Below are 24,226 nucleotides of genomic sequence, written 5' to 3'. Positions count from 1 at the left end.
TACATTTAATGCCTGATTTTAGCTTCCCCACTGCTTGCCTTCTATAAAAGGTGGTATCTCACAGCTGGAAATTCACAGAATCCTCCTATCACAAAAATGTAGGAAGACATGGCCAGAAGAGTTACCTAAGGTAATTTCTGTACCCAAAGATAGAATTGAAGAGGTATCAAAAGTAACTTTAAACTAGTCAGCTTTGGTTAAAATTGCTGTTAAGAAGTGACAGCCCACTGTTTCATATGGTCAGCAGAATCAACCAGGAATCAACAAAATCTGTCAGGGAATTTGGGTAGACGTTCATCTGCTGGTTTCCAGGGAGGTCTGTGCTGCTATAGAGATGCTCTTACCCCTACCTGAGCTACCCAGCTTAAAACATTTGTGCCTACATCAAGTACACCCACACTTCTGGCCTCAGTTTAGACATGGAACTGTCTCTCAAGTTAACTCATCCTGGTTGGAGCAAGGCATTTGGTAGTTTTCACCTCAATCAACTGTTTGGATTTAGAACTGTGTGGGTGCCTAATTTTAACACAGTATGTTAACTCCTGTGAAAATGTCCTCATGGGATTCTGGTTTGAGGCAGTCTGGGTTTTTTCCAGTCCCTAGTGCATGTAAAAGTGAAGACCAAGCTGGACAGAAAGAGGACAGGATAAATGGTGAGCTGTTAAATCTGAATTCCACCCTGTTGCTGGCAGTGCGTCAGAGAGGCTCATCCCGTGGTGCCTGACAGAAGGACTGCAGGGTGAGTGCCCCTTCACAATCTGTCTCCTCCCTTTCAGGAGCAGCTGGGGGATTAAGGGGTTGTGAATTGGAGTCTTTCTGTTAAATTGAATGTACAGTAGAAATACTTCTGCCTTTGGCTTTAATACAGTTGTCATGTAGGGGTGAATGCTATAGAATTATACGGGTTCAGGCAATTTACTCTTTTCGGGTCCCAACAGCGAGTTTGTTAGCCTAATGTAGTATATATTTAGCTAATGCTGGCCTGATCTATATTTAGCTGCTCTAATAAATCCTGCCTTTTACTATAAATCTTGCCTATATACAGGGGCAATCCTGGGGAAGCAAGGTAGACTGTGCCAGGAGGACTCTGGTGGTCTGCTAATATATGAATATAAAAGGAGCACTTGTGTTTCTGTGGTGTGATGAAAGATCACACCTCCTCATGCATCTAACATGCAGAGGTATGCAACAGAGGTCACGCCTACTGTACTTTACACCTATTTTATCCATTGTAAGCTTATTTAGCGGCTGTTCAAAGTCACTGGTGTGTCCTGCTTTAACCCCAGCCGGCAACGAAGGATCAGGCAGCCGTTTCCTCCCCCCCACCCATCCCGGTGTAATGGGGAGGAGAATCAAAAGTACAACTTGACTTGAAATAAGAACAATTGAGAACTCGACTTGAAATAAGAACAATTTAGTAACTGAAACAAAATAAATTATAAAAATAATAGTAAATAACGATAGTAATGATGGTAAAAAGAAAAAGATAAGTGATGCACAATACAATTGCTCACCACCTGCTAACCACTGCCAGACCCTGCCCCTAGGCCCGGTCAAGCCTTTCTGGGTAACTGGTAATATAAATCCCCAGTTTTTATTCTGGGAATGATGTTTTATGGTGTGGAATATCCCTCTGGACAGTTCAAGTCACCTGTCCTGGCTGTGCTCCCTCCCAGCTTTTTTTTCCCCTGCACCTCCTCACTGGCAGAGAATGAGACCCAAGAAAGTCCCTGATGCAGGATAAACACGACTTGGCAACAATCAAGACATGAGTGTGTTATCAACATTGTTCTTATGTTGACAATCCACAACACAGTACTGTGCCAGCTACTGAGAAGAAATTAACTATATTCCAGCCAAAACCAGGGCACACTGGTGTGGGGGCCTGGATATATGTTGTATTGTAACACCTGTGTGTGTCTAAGTTACTCTAAACGAGCTGCAGCTGCAGGGTCCTTAGTTGGGCAGCAGCTGTGGCTCGTGAAGGTAACTGAGATAAATAGGGGTGGGTCAAGAGCCAAAGAGGAGCCCCTGAGAAGAGAGAAAGAACTGTGCTGCAGAGAAAGGAGAAGAGTCCCAGCAGAGAGGCGAGAACAACACTGCAGCGAAGGTTACGACAACTGGTGACCCCGACGTGATGAAGAACGCACAGCCAAACATCACAAGAAGGTATGGAATCCCCCGGACAGCCGAGAGCTGTGGCAGCCTGAGAGCTGGGACTTTGGAATATCAGCCAGAGAGCTGGGACTACAGAAGATAGGACAGCTGAGAGCTGTGGCAGCCTGAGAGCTGGGACTAGAGAAGGTATGGAATCCCCTGGACAGCCGAGAGCTGTGGCAGCCTGAGAGCTGGGACTGTATAGGGATATGTATATATTCTATGCATGTATCTAAGACAGCTGAGAGCTGGGACTGTATGCATATTATAATTGTACTATTGTTAAAAGAAAAGGGGAGAAATGTGGGGGCCTGAATATATGTTGTATTGTAAGACCTGTGTGGGTCTGAGTTGCTCCAAACGAGCTGCAGCTGCAGGGTCCTTAGTTGGGCAGCAGCTGTAGCTCGTGAAGGTAACTGAGATAAATAGGGGTGGGTCAAGAGCCCAAGAGGAGCCCCTGAGAAGACAGGAGGGACTGTGCTGCAGAGAATGGAGAAGAGCCCCAGCAGAGAGGCGAGAACAACACTGCAGCGAAGGTTACGACACACTGGTGTTTATTCAAATCAGATTGTGTTCTTTGACTCCTCTCTGTGTCCGTTTATACTACCCAAAATTACACTCATACACTGTTTTGGACATATTTTCTGTGTTTTAAAAATATTTTTAATAGGACACCCCCAGCAAAAGTAAAGAGGACTTCCAGTGAAATTCCTTTCTTAGGCTGGTCCTGCAACTAAGATTTCTTCCCCATGAAACTTTAATTGCTCATAGACAATTGGTGCTTTTGGTCCTGCCTTCTTTATCTGCCCTAGTAGAAAAATAGGTGTTGCCTAAAAGACCAAATGAGCCTAAGCATAATTTAAAGTGTGGAAATTATTCAAATACTCCCATGAAAAAAACTTATGAAGTAGCAGTGTAGAGATCCCTCTTCAGGATATGTGACATAAATGTACAGTGAGGGAAAGTGATCTTCAAAGTAGGTAGGTTAAAAATAATTTAGAGTAAAACAGTATTTTATGTATGGCCTGAAAGCTGAGACACAGTAAGTGTGAAACTCTTAAGTACAGTCTTGTTAGGCTTCTAATGGAAGCATGGCTTTTCCACATAGATAAAATTGTGGATTAAATTTGAATTGTAATTGCATATAATAGAGCTTTGTAGCAAACTGGCCTTGGGCTGAAAAAAAAGCATAACTCATGATTGTTATTTCTACTCCAAAATAAATAGCAGCAATTTCATGACAAGACATATATGAAAAAAGGATTGTCCATTGGCTGTTCCCAAAATAAAAATACTGAATGAATAAAATTAAATTAATTAAATAATTAAGTTAAAAGATATGAGGCGAAAGAGACGTTTCCTGTTAATTCAGTCTGTGTGTTTGCAATTTTCCCATTCATTATTTCTTTTCTTGTTGTGTAAAGGATGTCATCTAGCTGCACATCTTAACTGAAAATAGGTAACTGTATGGAAAATTACTAGCTTAACTCTAAGCTTATCACACAAATGCATACATCCCCCTATGTTACTGTTAATTTTTTATTACTGTGACTATAAAAAGTTATAAAAGTGCTACTGTCTGTGTTGGACAGTGATCTGGCACACAAGCCTAAAAAAAAAAAGAACTCTTTTATTCTGTGTATTTTCCTGGTTAGATGAAACCAGTTCTGGTTTTAATCCTGTTACGTGCATTGAGTCCCTAATTTTTAACAATAAGCTATTTATTTGATTGCATTTTCTCTGTTCTTTTAACAGTGACATAGTTATCCTTTTACCTTGACTGAAGGGGAATCCTGTCCTCAGCTGAGAATATAGCAGTATTCTCTGAGAGTAAGTCTTTGTTATTTAACTTACTGTATGTGGACAACACAGAGTTTAGAATATTACTGGCCAACTGGTCAGGCTGTTCAAAGGCTACAATTTGGTTTATGTTTATCTGAGGTGCAGGTGATTTCCCCTTTAATGTGAATATGCAATTAATCAGCAATTTTCTTTACTATGTCACTGATAATATTAAATATTAAACTCTCCACATGCTCAGTACAGGTGATACATTGTGTAGCATGTTGGCAATCAAATCAGGTGTTACTAAGCCTTGAAGAAGTCTCACTGAACCTTATAATTTGTATTAATTATATCTCCCCATTATTATACCTTATATAACCTTTTTAATTTGTAGGTAATCATGTTCCATGTAAACAATTTTACTACTTTTCAGGCCTCCATACCTACCATTCCCCAGGTGATCTGATACAGGCCCTAGGAAAACAGTGTTTGTTTTGTCTATGAATATCACTGCAATTTAATGGCTTTTTGCTTGCAAGCCTTACTTTAAAATTGTCCTTCTTGATCCATACGTGAGGATTAATACCCTCTTCTGAAATTGCTACATTTGCTGTTGTGTGTACTATTATATAATTCAGATTTCTGTAATGTCTTTGTCTCTATTTAAACAAAATAAAACATTTGTCACAGATGAACTACCTGTCTTCTTAAAGGTCATTCTCCCAATGACTGTTAAGACTGTGGCCTAGATATTCTTGTTTCCTTTTTCTCATATTTATTTTTATTGCTCTGGAAGTGCTAGCTCCCTGTTAGTCAGTTTGTGTTTATAGTGTATTAGTATCATTAGGCTCTACCTAGTCTAAGGAAATGTACAACCTCTGCTATAAGCTGACCTTGTAAAACAGACTTGCAGCCATTAATCTGTATGCTTTTTTAAGCTAACTTGATTACCAGAAATACATGTTTTCCACTTACCACAGCTATATCAAAGGTCCTATCGGCCAAATTTAACTTTCAGTAATCAAATAAATTCTCATTGCTTTAATGCAAGTTTGAACGATCCCTTCTGTGTCTGTAAGAGATGTTATATTTTCAGGAAAAATAATGACTTTTGTTCCTTTAGAAATGAACAAAAATGCATTATTTAGAGGAATTCTTGTGATCCAGTGCTGCCTTCTTTTGTGTGATCCATATGAAGCAGTATAGAGCAAAAGGTAAATATTTAGATTATTTGCATACCTGCATTTGACTTTTCAGTCCAGCAGTAGCTACTGCACAACTGTCAGTACAAGTGATTTTTGCTGTTAGCATAAATGGTACACAAAAAAGCAAATAATGAAAGTAGTCTAAATATGCTTGCTGTGGATTATATTTATTTTCTTGTTTGGTTAAATCTTTAATTAGCTGAAACAAAATGTGGTGTTGTGATTTTTAGTGTTCACTGTTTGTTCTTTGCACCTAATTTAAGATTGATTGGCTCTGGCATTGTTCTGACTCTTCAGATAAATGGTAGAGGAGCATAGTGGGATGTAGCTTGATACCGTTGTCAGGAAAATGACTGCAAGCCTTATGCGTTAGGATTAATTTGTTATTAACTTGGAGGAAAGAAGTATAATAAGATTCAAAGCAGCTAACTTTAGGGGAAAAAAAGGGTGTGGATGCCTGCAAAATTATATTGATGGGCAATCTAAATTTCAGAAATTGTGAGGGGCCCAGAACAAGAGCAAAGCACTGTAGTACTGCAGGCTGTAACAGGTAGATGATGGGCTGTAGGAGCCAGTACAGTTTTAACAAAAAAAGCACATCAGACAAGTTGAATCTCCTCCAACATCTGCTTCTTCACTTCTACCCAGAAGACCTCTTATCCTGTCATAGATCTCCACCTAGCACAGCATTTAATAGTGCCTCAGAGGAAGCTCTCACAGGGAAGGCAGGGTGACATAAATGGCAAAGTGGTTCACATGATGTAGTTTCAAAATAAAAGGATGGATGTGGTGTCCCCATGGTGCTTTGAACTGAACCTGTAACTACTTATTTTCATTCTTACATACAATTTCCCCACTACTCGATAAGGCAATACCAACTTGTAAACACGTGGAAGTTATGTGTGGCATTCAGACCGACACAGATGAGTTGTTCTGCAGACCTGCCTGAGCTGAGGCGTGCACAAGGCACAGAGGGACCAGAGCAGAGCTCTGCAGGCATGGCCAGAGGTGCACGGCTGGGAGCAGGGTCTGCCTGGCAAGCTGCACTGGGGCACCTCGGGCCGAGGGGGCAGCCGGGGCCCTGCTAGGAGCGGTGAGCGCTGTGCCCCACTGGGTAAATAGAAACCTGGGCATTGTTTTAAACGGGCCAAGTAACACTGCAATTCCACAAGGTATTGGCAAGTTGTGTTTATTTGTTGTGATGTTTAACGAAATCGTGGGCCAGCTGGAGAGAGAGAAGGGACAGAAGAACGAATGGCCGTAGGGTTTGACCTGTGAGAAAGGGTTCCATGGATTACGTGACCGTGGAAAATTGATGGCAGGCGGGGAGTTTGGCTGCCCCCAGACCCGTGGGTGTCAGCGGCAGCCGCAGAGAAGGCCAGACACTGTCCTGTTGGCCCCTCGCGGTACTGGCGGCGCAGACGGGCCGTACGGTAGGTATGGGTGGACAACAGGTACGTGTCAAGTTCAGCGGGACCGGGGGCTCGGGGAGCCCGGCCCGGTCTAACTCCCCGCCCTCACGGCGCCGCCGGCGGGGCGGGGCAGCGCTGCCGCTGCGGCGCGCGCCACCCCTAGGATTTGAAATCCCGTCCCGTGGTGCCCCGGGGCCGCTGCTGATTGGCCGGGCCGGGCCGTGCGTGGTTCAAAGCAGCGGTGGCGGGGGCGCGCGCGGTTCAACAGAGCTCCGGGTCCGCGGCAGCGTTTCGGTGCCGTGCCCGTCCCGCCATGGCTTCCTTCGGCTCCCAGGGCGGCGGCGCCAAGAAGGAGGAGAAGGGCAAGAACATCCAGGTGGTGGTGCGGTGCAGGTAAGCGTGGCGGCCCTTTTCTGGGCGAGCGTTGGGGGCCGGTCCGCGGGCAAGCCCCGGGGAGGTCCCACGTTGGTGCCTCCGGGACTCGGGCCCAGACGTTCTGTGCTCAGTACCCCGGACAGCCCGCGGGACCGGCGGGCCGAGGCCGCCGCCGTGCGACAGGCACTGTGTAACTGTGGCTGTGCCGGGCCGCTGTGTCCGGCTGCGGGTACGTGCTCCGGGGGACCGGTGTGTCCGCCCGGAAGGATCGCGGGCGAGGGAGCCGCCCCCCGCCCCGTACCCCCCGCACTCCTGAGCGGCCTCGGCGCCGCGCTGGGAGCCGCCTGTCCCGGGCTCCGCTCTGCGGCTGAGGCCTCCCTGTGCCTCCCGGGGAAGCGGCGCTTCCGCAGAACTAAGGCTGTTATGAGCGATTTTTTATAGCTTAAAAAGGCAAAAAGCTGCAGTTTCCGATCTTCATTCAGCACACACCCAGTATGAAGCTGTGCTGGAATCTCAAGAAGAGCTACGCAGAATTAGTGTGATATTCGAGACACACAAAACCCAGGCTGAATTTTGCTTTTCTGTGAGCTCCTGTGGGAAGTCGCTAAGCTTTGACAGCTAAAAATGCTGCTACTGCCTCTGTGGTATACCTGTCACATAACTTCATTGATGCAGACTTTACCGGGGACAAACAATGGAATGGTGGTCACCTGCTGAATTAAAAATGACCAAATGTCTCGGTTGACGAGATGAATTTGCTTTTTTTGTATGAAATGATAAATTTCATGTACTATAATATTAGGTTTTCTTCGTAATTCTGAGGTGGTTTTAAAGGATTGCATACTAGTGCTAGGTCTTGAATAATCTTAAAGCACTGCATGTTAAAACTGTAATATTGGTAATGTATTATGTATTGTGTTTAAATCACCTGTAGAAGTTGGGTTTTTTTTTTGAGCCAGACCTCAAAATATTAGTTTATGTATTATGTTTTAAATGCCTTTTGCAGTGAAATTCTCAAGCTTACAAATTTTGCTTTTACACGTGCACAATTAATATAGAAATTAAAATCAATTTAGCCTTATGTTTGCAATGCAACTATAAAGCTTCTGAAACAAATGTGGGATTGGTGAAAGTGTTGTGACTCAAGGCAATTGCAAGAGAATAAGTTTATTGGAGCAATTGGATTTGAAATACTGTCAAGAGCAGCTGTTTTGTTTTTATCTCTCTTAATTGTTCTGGAATAGCTTTATCAAGTATTAATATCTATTTTAGCTACATATGATGCTCCCTATGAAAGTAGAATTAGGACTATCAACGGTGGAGTGTTCTGCTGTTGTTGTAGCCCACAGATTAATTGCTATGTCAAGAGTTAGTTTCTGACCTCTTAAAAGTTCCTTGCCTGCTCATGCCTTCGCAGAATTTTTTTTTTAATAGCTTCAGTTTCTTTGAGCTAGTAAATGTTTCTTCCACCTTTCTTTTTCTTTTGCATCCAATCAGATTGTCCTTATCTTACAGATATGAAAGTAGATGCAACTGTGTCCTGATTTGTTCCCAAAACCTGATCAATCTTAGCATATAATAAATCTTTTCAAGCAGCATGTTTATTGAGCTTTGGTAAAACATTAATTTGGAAACTCAAAATGCATCCATTAGTATTGTTAATATGCATAATTTGCTTCATAGCTATGGGGATGAACTTGAGATCAAATGTGTCTGTGGCACACCAGGCCGGTGCTTGTGTGGTGGTGATGGTCTGTACGCCTGCTCCAGCCCAGCTAAATTGTTCCCCTAATATCACAGCTCTGGGCTCCTGTGCCTCCTGCCATGGACTGGGTCAGTGTTTCATGGTTACACAGCAGAATGTGTTCATTGCTCTGTTACTTTCAAAGTTATGAGCTTGAAGCTGTGACTTGCTCCTCTGCACAAGATTTTAGTGATCTTGTGTTGTCATCAGTCAGTCTTGCACCCAGGTGTCCCATGCTCTGTTTAGAATCTGACACCTCAGCCTCAGTGATGTATTGAGGGAGCAATGTTAGCCACAAGGTTCAGGAAACTCGAGGTGCCATGTGTTGTGGTTTTCTTGTGTTTTGTTTTTTTTCTTTAACATTACAATTGAAAGAGGATCTGAAGTGTCTCTAGTGTTAAGATATTTTAGAGTACAAGCTTGTAGAAGTTATATTTTCAAGCTGACTGCTCAGGTCACATATAGGTAGCATAGACATTCAGTACAGTAGCACTACTAAATGAAGAATAAAATAGGATTTAATGCTTTTTAGGGTATTTCCATACATTTCAGGAGAAATAGTGGCAAATGTCTCTTTAAGAAAAGTGGTGTGCACCAAGTTTGAATTAACTTAGTGGTGAAACAAGATGCTCACCATAAAGTTCAAAAATTTTATTGTTGCTGTGTTGAATATTTTACTATTACCTTTCACTAATCCACTTTAAATTAATGTGGATTCCACACACACACACACCCCCCGTTGTTTTTTTCAGGTGCATCAGTACCTGAAGGTTCTGGTATTGCTGCTTACTGTCCTGTAATTAGTAGGGTCTCTTGGTGATTTAGAGTGTTTCGTTATCAGCATTTGATTCACTATTGCGTTGACTTGCATGTAATAAGTGTTTTTTGGAATTTTTAAGGCTCTTAGACAGTTGTTTAATATGTTTAGTCTTCTGCCCCCTGCAACTGAACATGTCCTGATGCCTGTTAGCTATGGGAGCATCTATATGATCTTGAAAGTGGTTATAGGCCTGTTAAAAATATGTATATAACAAGCAAAAAGCTGTGGATGCCTGAATTGTCTCACAATGGAAAAAAGGGCCTGTAAACTGCCAAATTGCAGCATTTTTTCTTAATTATTAAACAGATAAAGTTAAAAACTTCGGGGTTTTGCCCAGTTTCACTATTCTAGATCCTTAAAGTGACATTAGTGCTTCATCTGTTTGTGTTCTTGTGATTGATTTCGGTGATTTCAATCTGATATTTCTGACTCCTGTCCTTTTAGGCCTTTTAATGCCTCAGAACTGAAAGTGAGCTCCTACGCTGTTGTGGACTGTGATCAAGCCAGAAAGGAAGTCAGTGTCCGCACTGGAGGAGTGACAGATAAGTCATCAAGAAAGACTTACACATTTGATATGGTTAGTAACTGCTTGGGGGCTTCCAGAAACAAGCTAATACTGGGTGTGATGTTACACATTCTTATATGGCTGAATGGGACGTGTTGTCTGGTGCCAATAGGTTTTTGGAGCTCAGGCAAAGCAGATTGATGTGTACCGGAGTGTCGTGTGTCCCATTTTGGATGAAGTCATTATGGGCTACAACTGCACAGTGTTTGCGTAAGTAAGCCAATAATTAGCGTTAGGAAACTTTATTTGTATTTTAGTTTCTTGTTTACATTTTAATTTTTATTCTCACAGTTATGGCCAAACTGGCACTGGTAAGACCTTCACAATGGAAGGGGAGCGGTCACCCAATGAAGAATATACTTGGGAAGAGGTATATTATCACTTCCGGGATTTTTGTCTGTACTGTAGTTCACAGCTGGAAACTGGACTAAAGAAAACCAAAAGTTGATGCCTTTCAAATTCTGAAGCTGACTTTCCTTAAATGTTTGTAGATTATCAAATAATCTCCTTCATTTATATGAAAAAGACAACTTAATGTTGCAGAATGGTCTGTTTGTCTGGGACGAGCCATTTGTCAGGTGCAGGGAAAACTCCGGACTCAATATGAGTCAACAGCAAGTTCCGTTTATTGAAGAGAGCATCAGACACTTATACTGCAAATAATGAGCTTATGAATATTCTGTAAGCCAAGCGATCTATTGGTTAACCTATACCATCAACTCTTCCTCATTCCTTCGGGCCTACATTCCCTATTTCCCACATTTCTGTCTACTTCTTATCATACCCAGCTAGGCCCAAGGACATGCTGTCATGCAGGTGCAGGACTTGGAATTAGCCACGGCCTTGTACTTGTCCAGTTTCTAGTCAGCTGAACTCCCAACAACTTAATATCTTAAATGTATTACACTCAACTCTTGATGACTTTTATATGGAAGGTCATCTTTATTCTTATTTATATTCAGTCAGACTTTTGTTGAAACTCTATGCCCCAGCCCCAAATCTCTTTCAGTACGTTTATAAATTAAATACTTCTTTTTAATTTGTAGGATCCACTAGCAGGTATCATACCCCGTACATTGCATCAAATATTTGAAAAACTCACAGAGAATGGAACCGAATTTTCAGTGAAAGTCTCTCTTTTGGAAATCTATAATGAGGAGCTTTTTGATCTTCTGAATCCTACTCCTGATGTTGGAGAAAGACTGCAGATGTTTGATGATCCTCGAAATAAGGTGAGTGCTACAAAATGTTGTCTTGAGGCTTTCCAAATTGTTGAGAGATGTATAATAAGCATGTATTAATTTCTGACAGAGGGGTGTAATTATTAAAGGCTTGGAGGAAGTAACTGTACACAACAAAAATCAAGTTTACCAAATCCTGGAAAGGGGTGCAGCCAAAAGAACAACCGCAGCTACTTACATGAACGCATATTCCAGGTAAAAATCTTCCCCATTTCAGAAACCTTGTTTTGTTCTTTGTTAAACAGAATCTTACTGGAGATGTAAGCAGCTAGTGCAAACATGACATCATGTCTATCACAGTGCAGACTATCAAATGTTGGTTAGAATGCCAGAGTTACAATATCTTCCTTACCACCTGCTGTGGGATGATTGCAATAGAAGTATGAAGGGGTGTCATGGTTTAACCCCAGCCAGCTTCTGTAAAATTTGCAAATTAGGTTGTGGAAGCTGGGGATAATATTCTATGGCAATAAGGGCTGCTTCGTATGGTTGCATGTCATAGAATGTAATAAGGGCACCTGGGTCAGAAATAGCATTCTTTTTATTACTGCTTTCACGTTCTTGAGCTGCAGATGTGAAATCTGTATCACTGTGAAAAGTAGTGATCCAGTGCTGGAACAGTAAGGAATGTACCTTCTCTGTATTGTTTTTTAATTTCAAGATACACTGAGCATGTCTGTCTACTGGTGGAAGGAAATAGGTATTTTCTACCACTGATTGGAGCACAGAACTCATTTTGTCTGAGATTACAGGGAATTTTGGAAATCGATGTGCCTGAGGTGTTTTATGTATGGTCAAACTGGTGTAATTCGACATCTGTGGCTTCCTATGTATGTCAGCTTCCTGCAGTAAAAGCTTATTAAAGCAGTAAACTCAACCTGAAATCATTATTACTATGAGAGTAGTGAAACACTGGAGCATGTTGACCAGAGAAATTGTGGCTGCTCCATCCCTAGAAGTGTCCAAGGCCATGTTGGATGGGGCTTTGTGCAGCCTGGTCTAGTGGAAGGTGTCCTTGCCCATGGTAGCAGGGTTGGAGCTGGATGCAACCATTCCACGATTCTGTGACCTTAAACTGTATTACTATTTTTGATTGAAAAATTAACTGAACTTCTAAATTTTTAATATTGAATTCAACTAGTTGCTGAATTTTCTTAGCTTGCATAAGGAAAGTTACGTTCCTTAATCTCACATTCTGTGAAACTGTTCTTAGCATAAGGACTGAAAAAAAAATTGCAAGTCAGTTTTCGTGTGATGCTTGCGAGTTGAGAATACTCAAATGTAAGCAAAACCAAGGCATATCTCTTGGTTTTCCTTGAAATAAGAGAAAATCTATAGGATTGAATAAATCAAATGTCAACCAGTTGCCTCATCACTGGTTTTAAATACAAATTCATATATACACACACCAAATGTTACTTAGCAGAGTAACTTTGTGTATTAAAAATGTACTTTGTAGTTCATGGGCTAAATGTGTTCTCTGTAAAGAGCACAAAACTTGCAGCAGTCATATAACAACTAATATTTGGCTTTAATGGAACATCTGAGACTGGTTTCTTTTGCAGCCGTTCCCACTCTGTGTTTTCAATCACCATCCATATGAAAGAAACAACAGTAGATGGAGAAGAACTTGTTAAAATTGGAAAGCTAAACTTGGTAAGTATTTGAACTAAGTGTCATTGATAGAATTTTTAGCCATGTACTGGAGTTTATTAGAGGTTTTTTCCTGATAAAGGGAAAAATTATTGCTCTCATAGAATGATGTGAAGTGTGTTTGTCACTCTGAAAAATATCAGTCCCATATTTCACCCCAGTGTCTCCTGAAAAACTAGTTAGCTCTTTTATTTATTCTACAAGACTTTGGGGCAAGCATTCTTCAGAGTGATTGAGACAGAAGCATAACCTGCCTTTCAGGTTGATCTTGCAGGAAGTGAGAACATTGGTCGATCTGGGGCTGTTGACAAAAGAGCTCGTGAAGCTGGAAATATCAACCAATCTCTGCTGACACTTGGAAGAGTTATTACTGCTCTAGTGGAAAGAGCCCCTCATATTCCATACAGGGAATCTAAACTCACAAGAATCCTTCAAGATTCTCTTGGAGGACGGACAAAAACATCAATAATTGCCACAATTTCACCTGCATCTGTAAATCTTGAGGTAAATTTAAAGTCTGAAAACCTATTGCTAAAATAAGTAATATTTTAGGAATAATTTTGCTAATGATACAAAAATATGAGTTAATTCATCAGTTTGACCTAGTGTTAAAACATCTGTTTTTCACAGGAAACATTGAGTACACTGGAATATGCCCATAGAGCAAAGAACATCATGAACAAGCCTGAAGTTAATCAGAAGCTAACCAAAAAAGCTCTTATTAAGGTAACTAGTTATCTTAAAAAATTAAGTTACAGGTTAGGTATGACTTCTTGTTAATGTAATCTTTGCTTTACAGGAGTTATGAGTACAGAAGAAACTGTAACTAGTAGCTGTGCTTCTCTGAAGTGATTTTAATTACTGAACTGATGCTTTTAAACTAAAGCTGCACTTCCATTGCCATGGTCTCTGCAGATACTGGCACTGTTAATAAGACTGAAGTTGAACAGAGGGCTATTGCTACTAGCTATGAGTGTGGGGATTACATGTTTGTAGTTTTGCACTTTCCCTAAAAAGTGATTGAATTAGAGGGAACTTGTCAGTAAGTACAGGTGAAGAGCCAATGTAAAGTAGCTCTGTCCCTAAGGGAGTTGGGATTCCCATTGTAAGCTGCTAAATGCAACCAAGTATGACCTTCAAATGGAAAGTCTCAGTGCTCTATATATAGCCAATGATATGAATTTAAATAGTGCTGTACTGAATTTAGAAGAGAGGTGAAGTGTTTTGCTCTTGTGCTTATGCAAAACTTCTATAAAGCACTACCTTTGTGAGGTATCTGTTAAGCTGAATATCAAAACCAGAATAGAAATGTTCATGTTCATGTGGTTGTTTCTTTGTGCAGGAATATACTGAAGAGATTGAGCGTCTGAAGCGAGACCTTGCCGCTGCTCGAGAGAAAAATGGAGTCTATATCTCTGCTGAAAACTATGAGTATGTCTGCAAAATTTCTGTGAAATAATTAGCATCAAATCTCAGATACTGGTACCTATACTTATACAGAAATACTTTCAGATATATTTTTCATCCAGCAAGTTGTAGATAGTTAGGAAAACTTAACTGTTTGGTCAACTTGTTCTTTCAAAATTAATGATTATACAGATAAAATCCAATAGGCTTGCACTGAGGATTTTATGTATGTGTGGAACTTGCTATAAGCATTAGCCAGCATGCAGATTTACACATGCAGCCTTTTTATTTTTTCAGTGGACACTAGTACAGGAAAGTAAACTTGATATACTTAACTTCACTTTAAATAGGGCTAGAAAGTTTACAATAGAGAATTGTCTTAAATCTTCTCTGCCTTAAGTGAAAATTACTTGCTATTCGTATAGAATTTTCCAAAATTACTGAAAATTTTGTGTAAATCTTGAAACTACCTCTTATTTAACTAATTTGTTCATTTATTTTAATCCTTGCTTGAGAGCCCTTAATGGAAAGCTGACAGTCCAGGAAGAACAAATTACAGAGTATATTGACAAAATCAGTGTCATGGAGGAAGAAGTGAAAAGGGTAAGTGATGTTTTTCAACTGTGGCTGAAATCTGCCAAAAAATGGAAGAAATTCATTCCTCCTGTCAAAAGGAGGAAACAAGTTTGAAGAAAGAGCAGTCAGAAGATTGGTTTTGTTGTTGGTCTTAAAGTTCCCCAATTAGTCAAGAATGGAAGCTTCCTAGTCCTTGAAGTTAGGAATTTGAAATAATGAATATGAAATTGCAGGTTGCAATACTTATTTTTAAAGCTGTTTTCATGTCTACTACTATAATTTTATTTGCTGAATTTTCAGCAAAAAATCTGCTTGTAAAATGATATCATCTCAGTTGACAGGTATCTATCTGCTTAGGAACAAAGAATGAGGGGAGGGTGGTCCTGAGCTTCCTTTTAACAAATTGCACAAAAATTAGGGCTCCTTTAACAGAAATGTAGATATTAATTTGCTGGTAGATGTAACTCCTCTATGTATCAGCTTTACTGGCTCTTCTCAGTCTATCTGGTTATGTTTGTTTCTGTGTGCTGTAATGGTAGTTTGCTCTTGTGTTTTGAGAAGAGAAGCAAGCGATTATTCCAGTGAGAATGGTGTTGGCTTGATATTTTCAGTGATTACAGAGACTATACAAACCTGTAGTTTAGGTTTAAGTCTGGAGTCCTACAGCTGAAGTTACATTGCTAGATGGCAATTTGCCTTCTGTGATTGTAATGTAATTTGAGAGATGTGAAATGAGACTGTCACATTTGTAAAAAGTGGTGTTTCCTTTTTGATTATTGTCTTCCTATGTAGGTCACTGAACTATTCAGAGTCAGTAAAAATGAACTTGAACAGTGTAAAACAGATTTGCAGATCAAGGAGAAAGAACTGGAAGAAACACAGAAAGATCTGCAAGAAACCAAAGTTCAGCTGGCTGAAGAAGAATATGTGGTTTCAGTTTTGGAAAATACTGAACAAGAGCTTCATGACACAGCTAGCCAGGTTGTCACAGTTCTTGTGCCTAATGTGAAACAGCTTCCTATTTTTGGGAGTTGGATGGGCTGTTGTTGCTAAAGCATGATGTGAGTGAGACCTGATCTGAATTTAAGATGGAAAACTAGGATTAGATGGCAGGACTTTCTCTGTGGTAGTATTGGCAGCTGACTGCTAAATACTCTGGTTGGTCTGGAACTAACTTTTCTTCAGTTTGTCATGGGAGTTCCAGTGCTTTGCAGTATCTATTATCATGAAGTTTTTTGCAGAATAAGTAATTATCAAAACACACTTGAGGTAGGGAGAGTGTGTCCTGCTATTTAAACTGCAAAGTGATAGAACTTGTACCTTCAGGCACAATGACAATTTCTTTCTATTTGGATTCCTGTAAGATTAGGAGGGAATGCCTGGTTTTTACACGTGGGTTGTGGAGTGTTTGAGACAAATAGGTGCAGAAATTATTTATGCTCACTACAAACAAGGACTTCACTATTTGTGTGAATTCTAAATTATTTATCACAGGACTAGTACTAAAGCCTCTTGTTTTAGTATTATATTGAAGAATATATTTACTGTCAGATTGTTCAGAAAAAAAAGTTGAAGTGCTCAGGTATTTTTCAGTTACTATTCTGAGATAAATGATACCTTTATTCCTTAAATACTGAGGAAGTAATTTTTTAATGCTTTGATTTTAAAGCAGAAAAATGGTCTCTAGTAGGTAACTTTTTCCCATGTTCTAAAAGCATAAATGACATAACACCAGGGTCCAGAACAGTTGTAATTTGATGGTGTAAAGGGAAATACCTGTTTCCATAGAGAGATAACTTCTTTAACTCAGAACTTTTGTTGCCTTTCCTTATATAATATATGCTTGACTTCTTGTTTCAAGACTTACTGAAATAACTTTAAAAATTCCAGTTACTGACTACAGTTGAAGAAACGACAAGAGATGTGTCTGGGCTCCATGCGAAACTGGAGCGTAAGAGGGCTGTTGATCAGCACAATGCTGCTGTCCAAAATACCTTTGCAGGACAAATGAATGCTTCATTCAGCAAAATACAAGATTCAATTACTGAAAACAGTTTGAAGCAGCAACAGATGTTGACATATTACACAAATTGTATAGGTAAGTGTAATACCTGTATTAGTAGTCATCCTGTAGTAATCTCAAAGACCGCTTCCTGAAATGTATCTGTTTTAGCAAAGAGGTGCCTTTATTTAAGTGACATAATGATTGCAGTTCCACCAGTAATGATGTGTCTGGGATGATCCACAGCCTTCCTGTAAGGGGCAATAAAGTAATGAGTAATAAAAAGAGTTCTATCTTATAGGGGAATTTTTAAAAAAAGTTTGTAACTCTGGATTTCTTTTGCAGGTGACCTCCTGTCTACCAGTTCTTCTACAGCAGATATGTTTGCATCAGTTGTATCAGCATCTTTTGCCTGTCTTAAAGAATTGGTGTCTACTGAAGTTTCTCACATGTCTGAAAAAATAACACAGCATGAGAATCTATCACTTGATTGTAAAGCAGAGCTGCTGAGATTAATTGTTAGTACATTTGCATGCTCTTACTTAAATATTGGAAACCGATTTTGATCAAAAGGGGTTCTGTCAATGTATAGCATTTTTTCTGATGCTCTTTGGCTGTATCTGCTTCACCACCTGACCATGATTGTCTCTCCCATGTCACCCCCACAAGCTGTAATGTACTAAATAGCATATACTGCCATAATAGAGCAGTGGATATGTGCACAGTAACTTCTTGCAAATGTAGATGAAGGAACAGCCATGTTCTGGTTTAATTTTTTTTTCCTCTTCCTAGGAAGAGCATCAGACTGGATTAGGAAGAGCAGTAAATAGCTTGACGCCAATGGTAGAATTTGTCTTGGGGTTAAATTGTCAGTTCCAGAGTAACATGAAGAAATATTCTGCAGTGGCTGACCAGGTAATGCACATAACCTGGCTCCTTGCCTTATGCTCTTCTCTTTTTATTTAATTTACAGATATGATGTTCTTTGTTCTTCTGCAGTATGTCAGAGTGTTTCCACTTCTTGTCTGGCCTTTTCCCCTTTATCTTGTCCTATGAGTTTTGTCTTTTAACTTTCTTTCAGACTTTTTTCCTCTCTCGGGTGTGGTAAATTTGCTTGTTCTCTATATTGGCACAACTGCCTGCATGAGTGCCACAGTAGAATGGCAAAACACAGATGCTTAAATCTTTATGTAACAAATATTCGATGATACATTGAAATACAGGGGGGAGAGTATATTAAGAAATCTGAAAAAAAAAAAAGTCAACTTAGGCAAGTCCTACTACTCCAAAAATCTTCTGCCCTCATACCAGACTTTTTCTATAGTCTATTTCCTGGGGAATGTGATGCTTTATCTTGTTAACAGCCATAAGTGTAAACAATACTGCACTTATTGAAGCCCTTTGCTTCAAGTTAGAGTTCTAGTCTATCTCATTATGCTAGGGAAAAATATCAGTTTCCTAAATCAAGATATAAAAATATAACTATAAGTAAAACTTTTTTTTTTTTTAAGATGGAGGACCATAAAAAGGAAATGGATACCTTCTTTGCAGATCTTTCTCTCACTCTGAAAAAAATACAGGAACAAACAGCCGGTGGTTTTGCTCAGCTCCAGCATAATTGTGACAGCTTAAAAGAAGAAGTGGAAATGATGAGGTTGGCACATAGAAAGGTATCCTTGGAGTAAGAAAACATCCTAACACCAAGTGTGATTGCTTGCTTTGATTTAAACTCTTATGTGGTAGTAAACCCCATTGTACTTATTTCACAAAAATGTTAGGAGGACAGTAACTTGATCCTAATTCTATTCAGCTTTTGTTAGGCTGCTTTAAGTAGTTTAGGAATGTAGCAAAAACCCCCTTCCCCTTGCTGTATATCAGTATATGTACATTTACATATGTCTCCAAAAAGAAAGTGTCTGTATCTTCACTACACAAAAATTGTACCTTCTGCTTTAGAATTGCAAAACTCTGCCTTTTCTGCATTTTTAATTCAGGCATTCAAGTATGCTTTAAGACTGTTAACAAGTGCAGAATTAACAGCAATTAATTTTTTGGTAATTTCTTGATAGAGTGCAGCTGAATTGATGTCTTCACTGCAAAGCCAGCTTGACCTGTTTGCTCAGGAGACTCAGAAGAGCCTAACTGATGTAATCACAAGAAATGGAAGCCTGAAGACCACCATCACTGCTATGCAAGAAAATGTTCACCTGTAAGGGGCACATTCTTTTTGCTGTACACTTACACAAGATAAAATATATATAGAGAGAACTTCAAAATTGGATGCTCTCCATCTTTATGTGCTTATAAAGCCTGCTGGGCATGGCCTGTGTGTTAAAGCTGGGTTCTGCCACAGAATGTAGATCAGAGTTGGCTTTTCCCCAGAGTAAACAGTAGATCTAGAAGGCTTGCCCTTGAACTTGTCTCCTGAGCATGTTGAGATAAGAAAGTATCATTTTGGGAGCAATATGCTGAGGAGTGTCCCTCAGTGTCTGGACTTCAAAATATATAAAGGCTTAGCATGAAGCATAATAATGTGTCTGTTGCAATATGCTTCATTCAATTGCAGACTGAATAACTAAGGTCTTGCTGAAGTTGTTTTTGGTTTGTGGTTAAGGTCTTTCTGCTCTCTTTTGGGGTTTTTGGTTGGTGGGGGTTTTGTTTCTTTGGCAAACCTGCTGCAAGTGTTGCAGGTTTAATAAGCAGAACAGCAATATTATAATTAACTGGTTTGATAGAACTGCTATTTCACTGGCTCTGGTTTCATATTTGTAAAAGTATTCTGTGTTAAAATCTACCTTTCAAAATATCTGAACTCTTACAAATATGTTGTTGCAGGAAAACTACAGACTTAGTCAGCAGTACAAATTCCAATCACAACAAATTTGCTGCATCTCTGGATAATTTCTCTCAAGAGCTCAGGAGCATAAATGCTGAAAACAAGGCAATGCTGGAAGAATCCAATGACCACTGTCAACATCTTCTCACCAATCTCAAAAATGTGGCTCAGCATACCAATACATGGGGTGAATTTACAACTGCTCAGATGGTCAACTTTACTAATCAGCACCTGTTGTCATTCAAGGATGAGAAACAGCAATTTCAGTATTTACAAAAGGTACTTAGAGTCATTTGTAGTCTAATGCAACATCCTGAGACAAACTTTACTGCAGAATTTATAGAGGGGAGAAAAAAGTTCTAGTCAAAACAAAACTATGATTTTTTTGATAGCAGACTCATGTTACTAAGCTTGAGCAGATGTAATTAGAGGAAATCAAAAGCCTAAATTAAGAGGAAGACTTTGAACTTCAAGTGCCCATAACCTCAAAAAATGGTGTCATGGCTGATGCCATGCAACTGACTTGTACATGTAATCTGAGTGTTTTGCATCATTTTGGTGGTGTTTAATTCTAAAGCTTTATCTACAGTACTGTCCTTGGAAGATGCACAGTGATCAAATGCAGGCTATTTTCTGGAGTTTGCAAATGACTTTATTGGTCAGATTGAGTCAATATGGGAGAAAGTATTCCTTTTAAGTATATACAAATTCTGGCCTCTTATCTAAGAGTTTCTCTCTCATGTTTTTGGGGGATTTTCTTAGTTTCCATCACAAATTTCACATCCATCCTGGTTTTATTGTTGTAATAGGCAATAAAATAGGCAAATCCAATATTTTGCAGACTTTTGGAAGGAAAAACTCACTAGAAAGTTCCTTCACACAGAATACTCTGAGTTGGAAGGGATCTCCAAGCACTAAGTCAAACTCTAAACTAAAAGCATTTGTTGGCCTCAAGACCTCTCTGTATCTGTTGCACCTGCTGAACACTTCAAGAGTTTCATTTCAATGGGAATGGCTGAAAACACAATTGCCTTTTCCCCTACAAATGTATGAATGTTCTAGTACTTACAGGATGTTCACGTTCAGGTGAATATCCTAATTCTGTGCAGGGTTTGTGATTAGAAGCATGAGGAGTCTGGTCTGAGCCAGATGGCATCATCTTTATTCTTGTGACTAGCTTTCTAAAGTGATCATACTTTCTAAGAAACTGACTCTTCTGAAGATAGCTGTCAAAATGAGAGTGTAAAACTGGCACTGAAACTTCTCAATTTGAGGTCTCAGTTGTTTCGTTTCAGGTCATGTCACTAATCCTGCACCACATCTTAGAAAAGAGGCCATAATCTTACCTTTCCTGTTAACTTGTTTTTAGTTGGGTTGTTTTTTTGTTTCATTTTCAGAAAAATGAAGAAAATTGTGATCAAGCAATAGCTGAAATTGCTGACCACATTGGCAGCCAAAAGGCTGCTGAGGAGAAGGTGCTAAATGGCCTTCTGGATCAGATAAAGGTGGATCAGGAGATACTTGTGGAGCAGAAACTGGCACTGAGGGAACAAGTGCAGCATGGACTAACTCAGGTTAATGGTTTCCTGCAAGAGGATCTCAAAGTGGATGTTCCAACAGGTATTTAATCAGGTCAGGGGCAGAATGGTCTTAAAGAAAACAACTTGAGTTCCAGAATTCATAAGTGAAGGTTAATGGGGACATAACCTGGCAGCCTTACACCTTTAAGATGTGTGCGAAGAATGGTGTGTGAACAAGGCATGATTTCTGTGATGAGTTTATGTAAAACTGAGGATCTGAAATTAAACACTGAAAAGTGTATCATCTTCATTAAAGGGACAACTCCACAGAGAAAAGACTACTCCTATCCTGTCACCCTTGTGAGAACAGAGCCCCGGCAGCTGCTGCTGGAGCAACTGAGGCAAAAGCAACCAAATCTTGATGCTATGCTAAGCAGTGTGGGAAAGGAGATGGAGGATAGTGCAGGTCAGGTATGTATATAAATGGCAAATGAGGCTCTTGAATGAATATTTCACATCTTTGAGGTTTTTGCAGGCCCTTTTGGAGAGTTGACTGGAACACCAGGGCTGTTGTTGCCTTTGTGTTTTTACAGTGTACTTGGACTCAAATGTGCTGAGCTCTTGACAAAAATCATATCTTGAAAAATAAGCAATGATATTAATAATTTAGATTTTTCTTGTTTTTCAAAAATAGAAATTCCATGTATTTTATAGATATGATCATTCTCAATACATTCATTAAGGAAATTCAGACACTAACTACATCTTTCTGGGAAACTTCTGTTTTAGGACCTGTTGGAAGAGGGAGTGTTGCAAGAACCCAGTGAAAGCCTTGCTTGTGACAAATACTCAATGGATACGAATGTATATTGCCACACAAATGGAGGCATTCCTTTTTTCCAGGTAACTTCCTCAGATAAGCAAAACAGCTTTGTATTTGAGAAGAAACAGTACTTGAAACAGTGCTGTAGTTTCAAGTCACTTCTTACATTTCAGGGTAGTCTCACAACTTGTTCAAATCCTGTAGATAATGCTTTGTTAACCTTGTGCTAAAGTAACAATAGATTGTGACAGCAGTTAATAGTGGATAAAATAATGCAGATTTCTGACAAGCTAGGCAGACAGTTGAAAACTCCTCAGCAAATAAACCTCCATAAAGAAAATTGTCATAATTTGCTAGACATGTGTTAATGGGGGAGTTGAAAGTATATGCAGTATTTTCTTAGAGGCCTGACAGAAATATTGACATTCTTAAGTGTTCATGGGGTTGAGGTTTTTACTTACAGGCTTCTGACCCTTTTGCTCTACCAGCACATCAGTGTAAACTTCTTGGTATATTAGTCTAGGGGTTTTCTTGCTGGGAAGAGCATATTTTCTTCTTGGGGACCCTTTAAAAATAGCTGCTGAGCTTCTGTATGTCTACAGTCAATCTCTTGAGTAAATGCCATCTCTTAGGAACCTTTTTCAGGAGTTACATCAAGTTTTTTGCTCAGAACACTATGTACTGCATTGCACATGAGCAGAAGTCTGATTTCTTTGTATTCTCTTAACATTGGGTATTTTCTTTAAATCCCAGCACAAAAGAAGTCTCAAAAAGGGTAAAGAGAATAAATCTGCAGCTCCACTGGAGAACAAAATGGAGGATATGACAGAAGAGCTTCTTCAGAAATCTAAGCATCCTTTAAGATTGCTGAACTAAGATATATCTTCTGCAGATCCCTGTTTTTAGATATTTCTATTTTACTGTCTTACTGAGCCACAATTTTTTTTGGTATTCTCAGTGTCTCTATGTAGTGATGCAAAGTTGAAACAAAAGATTTACCTGCTCAGTCTCGTACCTTGGTTCCATTTTTATATGTGGCAGCTTGCAAAGTTTTGAGGGAAAAAACCCCTGCAGATTACGGTGCTGTTATGTTAAATATATATATATATATGTGGTCAAGTAAGAAATTATCTGTTTCTCAGTAGATATAAAGTACCAGAAAAGGATGTGGAAATATGCTTTGCCAGCATTATGAGTTAGCATCTTATGTATTAATCAGCTGTAAATAAGTGCTGCTTTTATACCTGCTTTTTATTCCAATTTTCCTGTTTTGTTTACTGTGATACTTCAAATAAATTAATAAATGGAAAACAAATGTACAAGCACCTTGCTCAGATTAAAACTTACCTAATTTTCTTATGGTGTCAGGTCTAATTTAGCTAAAAGATTATCAGCTGTGTCATCAGTCTTGTGCTGTCAGAAGAGGATGGTTCTCTCCCTTGTTTCACAAAAGACAATAGTTTTATTTCAATGCCTCTTCATTCTGTGAAGTCTTACTGCTGGGTCTTGGGCTTTTTGTTTGTTTGAACCCCACTGTTCTTCTTGACTTGCAGATGCAAATTCTGGCGCCTAAAACTTAATGGGTTAATTCTCCAGTCTCTAGGTTCCATTTTCTTGCACTGTATGCCTGTTATCATTCCACAATGGTTCAAGAAATCCTTTATTAACTAAAAAATCAACCCCAAAGACCGATCCCATAGCTGTATTGAGTAGCCTAAGCCAAGTGGGAGAGGTTTGCACAAGCCTTGCACCCTACTACCTTTTCCCTGTGGAGTTGACAGGGTTAGTATGAACAAACACACTGGAATAGCCAGTGACAGCAGGCTTACATCCATGAAATCATGCCATATTTTATGTTCCCTGTCTTGATCCTCTTTGCAACTCTCTGCCTTGACTGTTTGGTTCCTGCTGCGTGGGGACAGCCTGCTTTCCTTAGCAGCTGTTTGAATTTCAGGTGCTGCTTCACATTTTCTCTTTTTTTAAAGTAGCCCTCAAAGTTGTGTTGTCCTTTGTTTGCAATGCTGGCAGTGATCTGCTGATCATTGTTCCATTGCCCCAGGTATCGGGAGGCCACACCAAAGCTGAATAGGATGAAAAATCTGGAT

The 24,226-nt window shown here is 39.6% G+C and overlaps 1 protein-coding gene across 3 annotated transcripts; it reads left to right on the top strand.

Annotated features, from left to right (window-relative positions):
• The first annotated feature begins 44 nt into the window (after positions 1-44).
• Positions 45-23,521, top strand: KIF11 (kinesin family member 11). 3 transcript variants are annotated; one of them, XM_005481208.4, is made up of 25 exons: positions 45-739; positions 3,913-3,987; positions 5,066-5,156; positions 6,470-6,952; positions 9,943-10,075; positions 10,176-10,273; positions 10,355-10,433; positions 11,110-11,295; positions 11,375-11,499; positions 12,870-12,960; positions 13,219-13,461; positions 13,588-13,683; positions 14,300-14,388; positions 14,880-14,967; positions 15,733-15,921; positions 16,831-17,038; positions 17,288-17,460; positions 17,735-17,857; positions 18,454-18,612; positions 19,012-19,151; positions 19,778-20,057; positions 21,176-21,398; positions 21,615-21,769; positions 22,088-22,201; positions 22,875-23,521. In XM_005481208.4, the coding sequence occupies exons 4-25, from the start codon at positions 6,873-6,875 to the stop codon at positions 22,995-22,997; spliced, it is 3,195 nt and encodes a 1,064-aa protein (XP_005481265.2). In that variant the 5' UTR covers positions 45-739; positions 3,913-3,987; positions 5,066-5,156; positions 6,470-6,872; the 3' UTR covers positions 22,998-23,521. The 3 variants fall into 3 exon arrangements, with proteins under 3 accessions (XP_005481265.2, XP_074401106.1, XP_014131087.2); XM_074545005.1 differs by lacking the exon at positions 6,470-6,952 and having other exon boundaries at positions 45-3,987; positions 22,875-23,519; XM_014275612.3 differs by lacking the exons at positions 45-739; positions 3,913-3,987; positions 5,066-5,156; positions 6,470-6,952 and adding an exon at positions 7,046-8,767 and having other exon boundaries at positions 22,875-23,519.
• The last annotated feature ends 705 nt before the right edge of the window (positions 23,522-24,226 follow it).

Source organism: Zonotrichia albicollis, chromosome 7 (assembly GCF_047830755.1).
Source record: "Zonotrichia albicollis isolate bZonAlb1 chromosome 7, bZonAlb1.hap1, whole genome shotgun sequence".
NCBI classification, from domain to species: domain Eukaryota; kingdom Metazoa; phylum Chordata; class Aves; order Passeriformes; family Passerellidae; genus Zonotrichia; species Zonotrichia albicollis.
The sequence above is the reverse complement of the archived record's forward strand: the minus strand, read 5'-3'. Positions and strand labels throughout refer to the sequence as shown.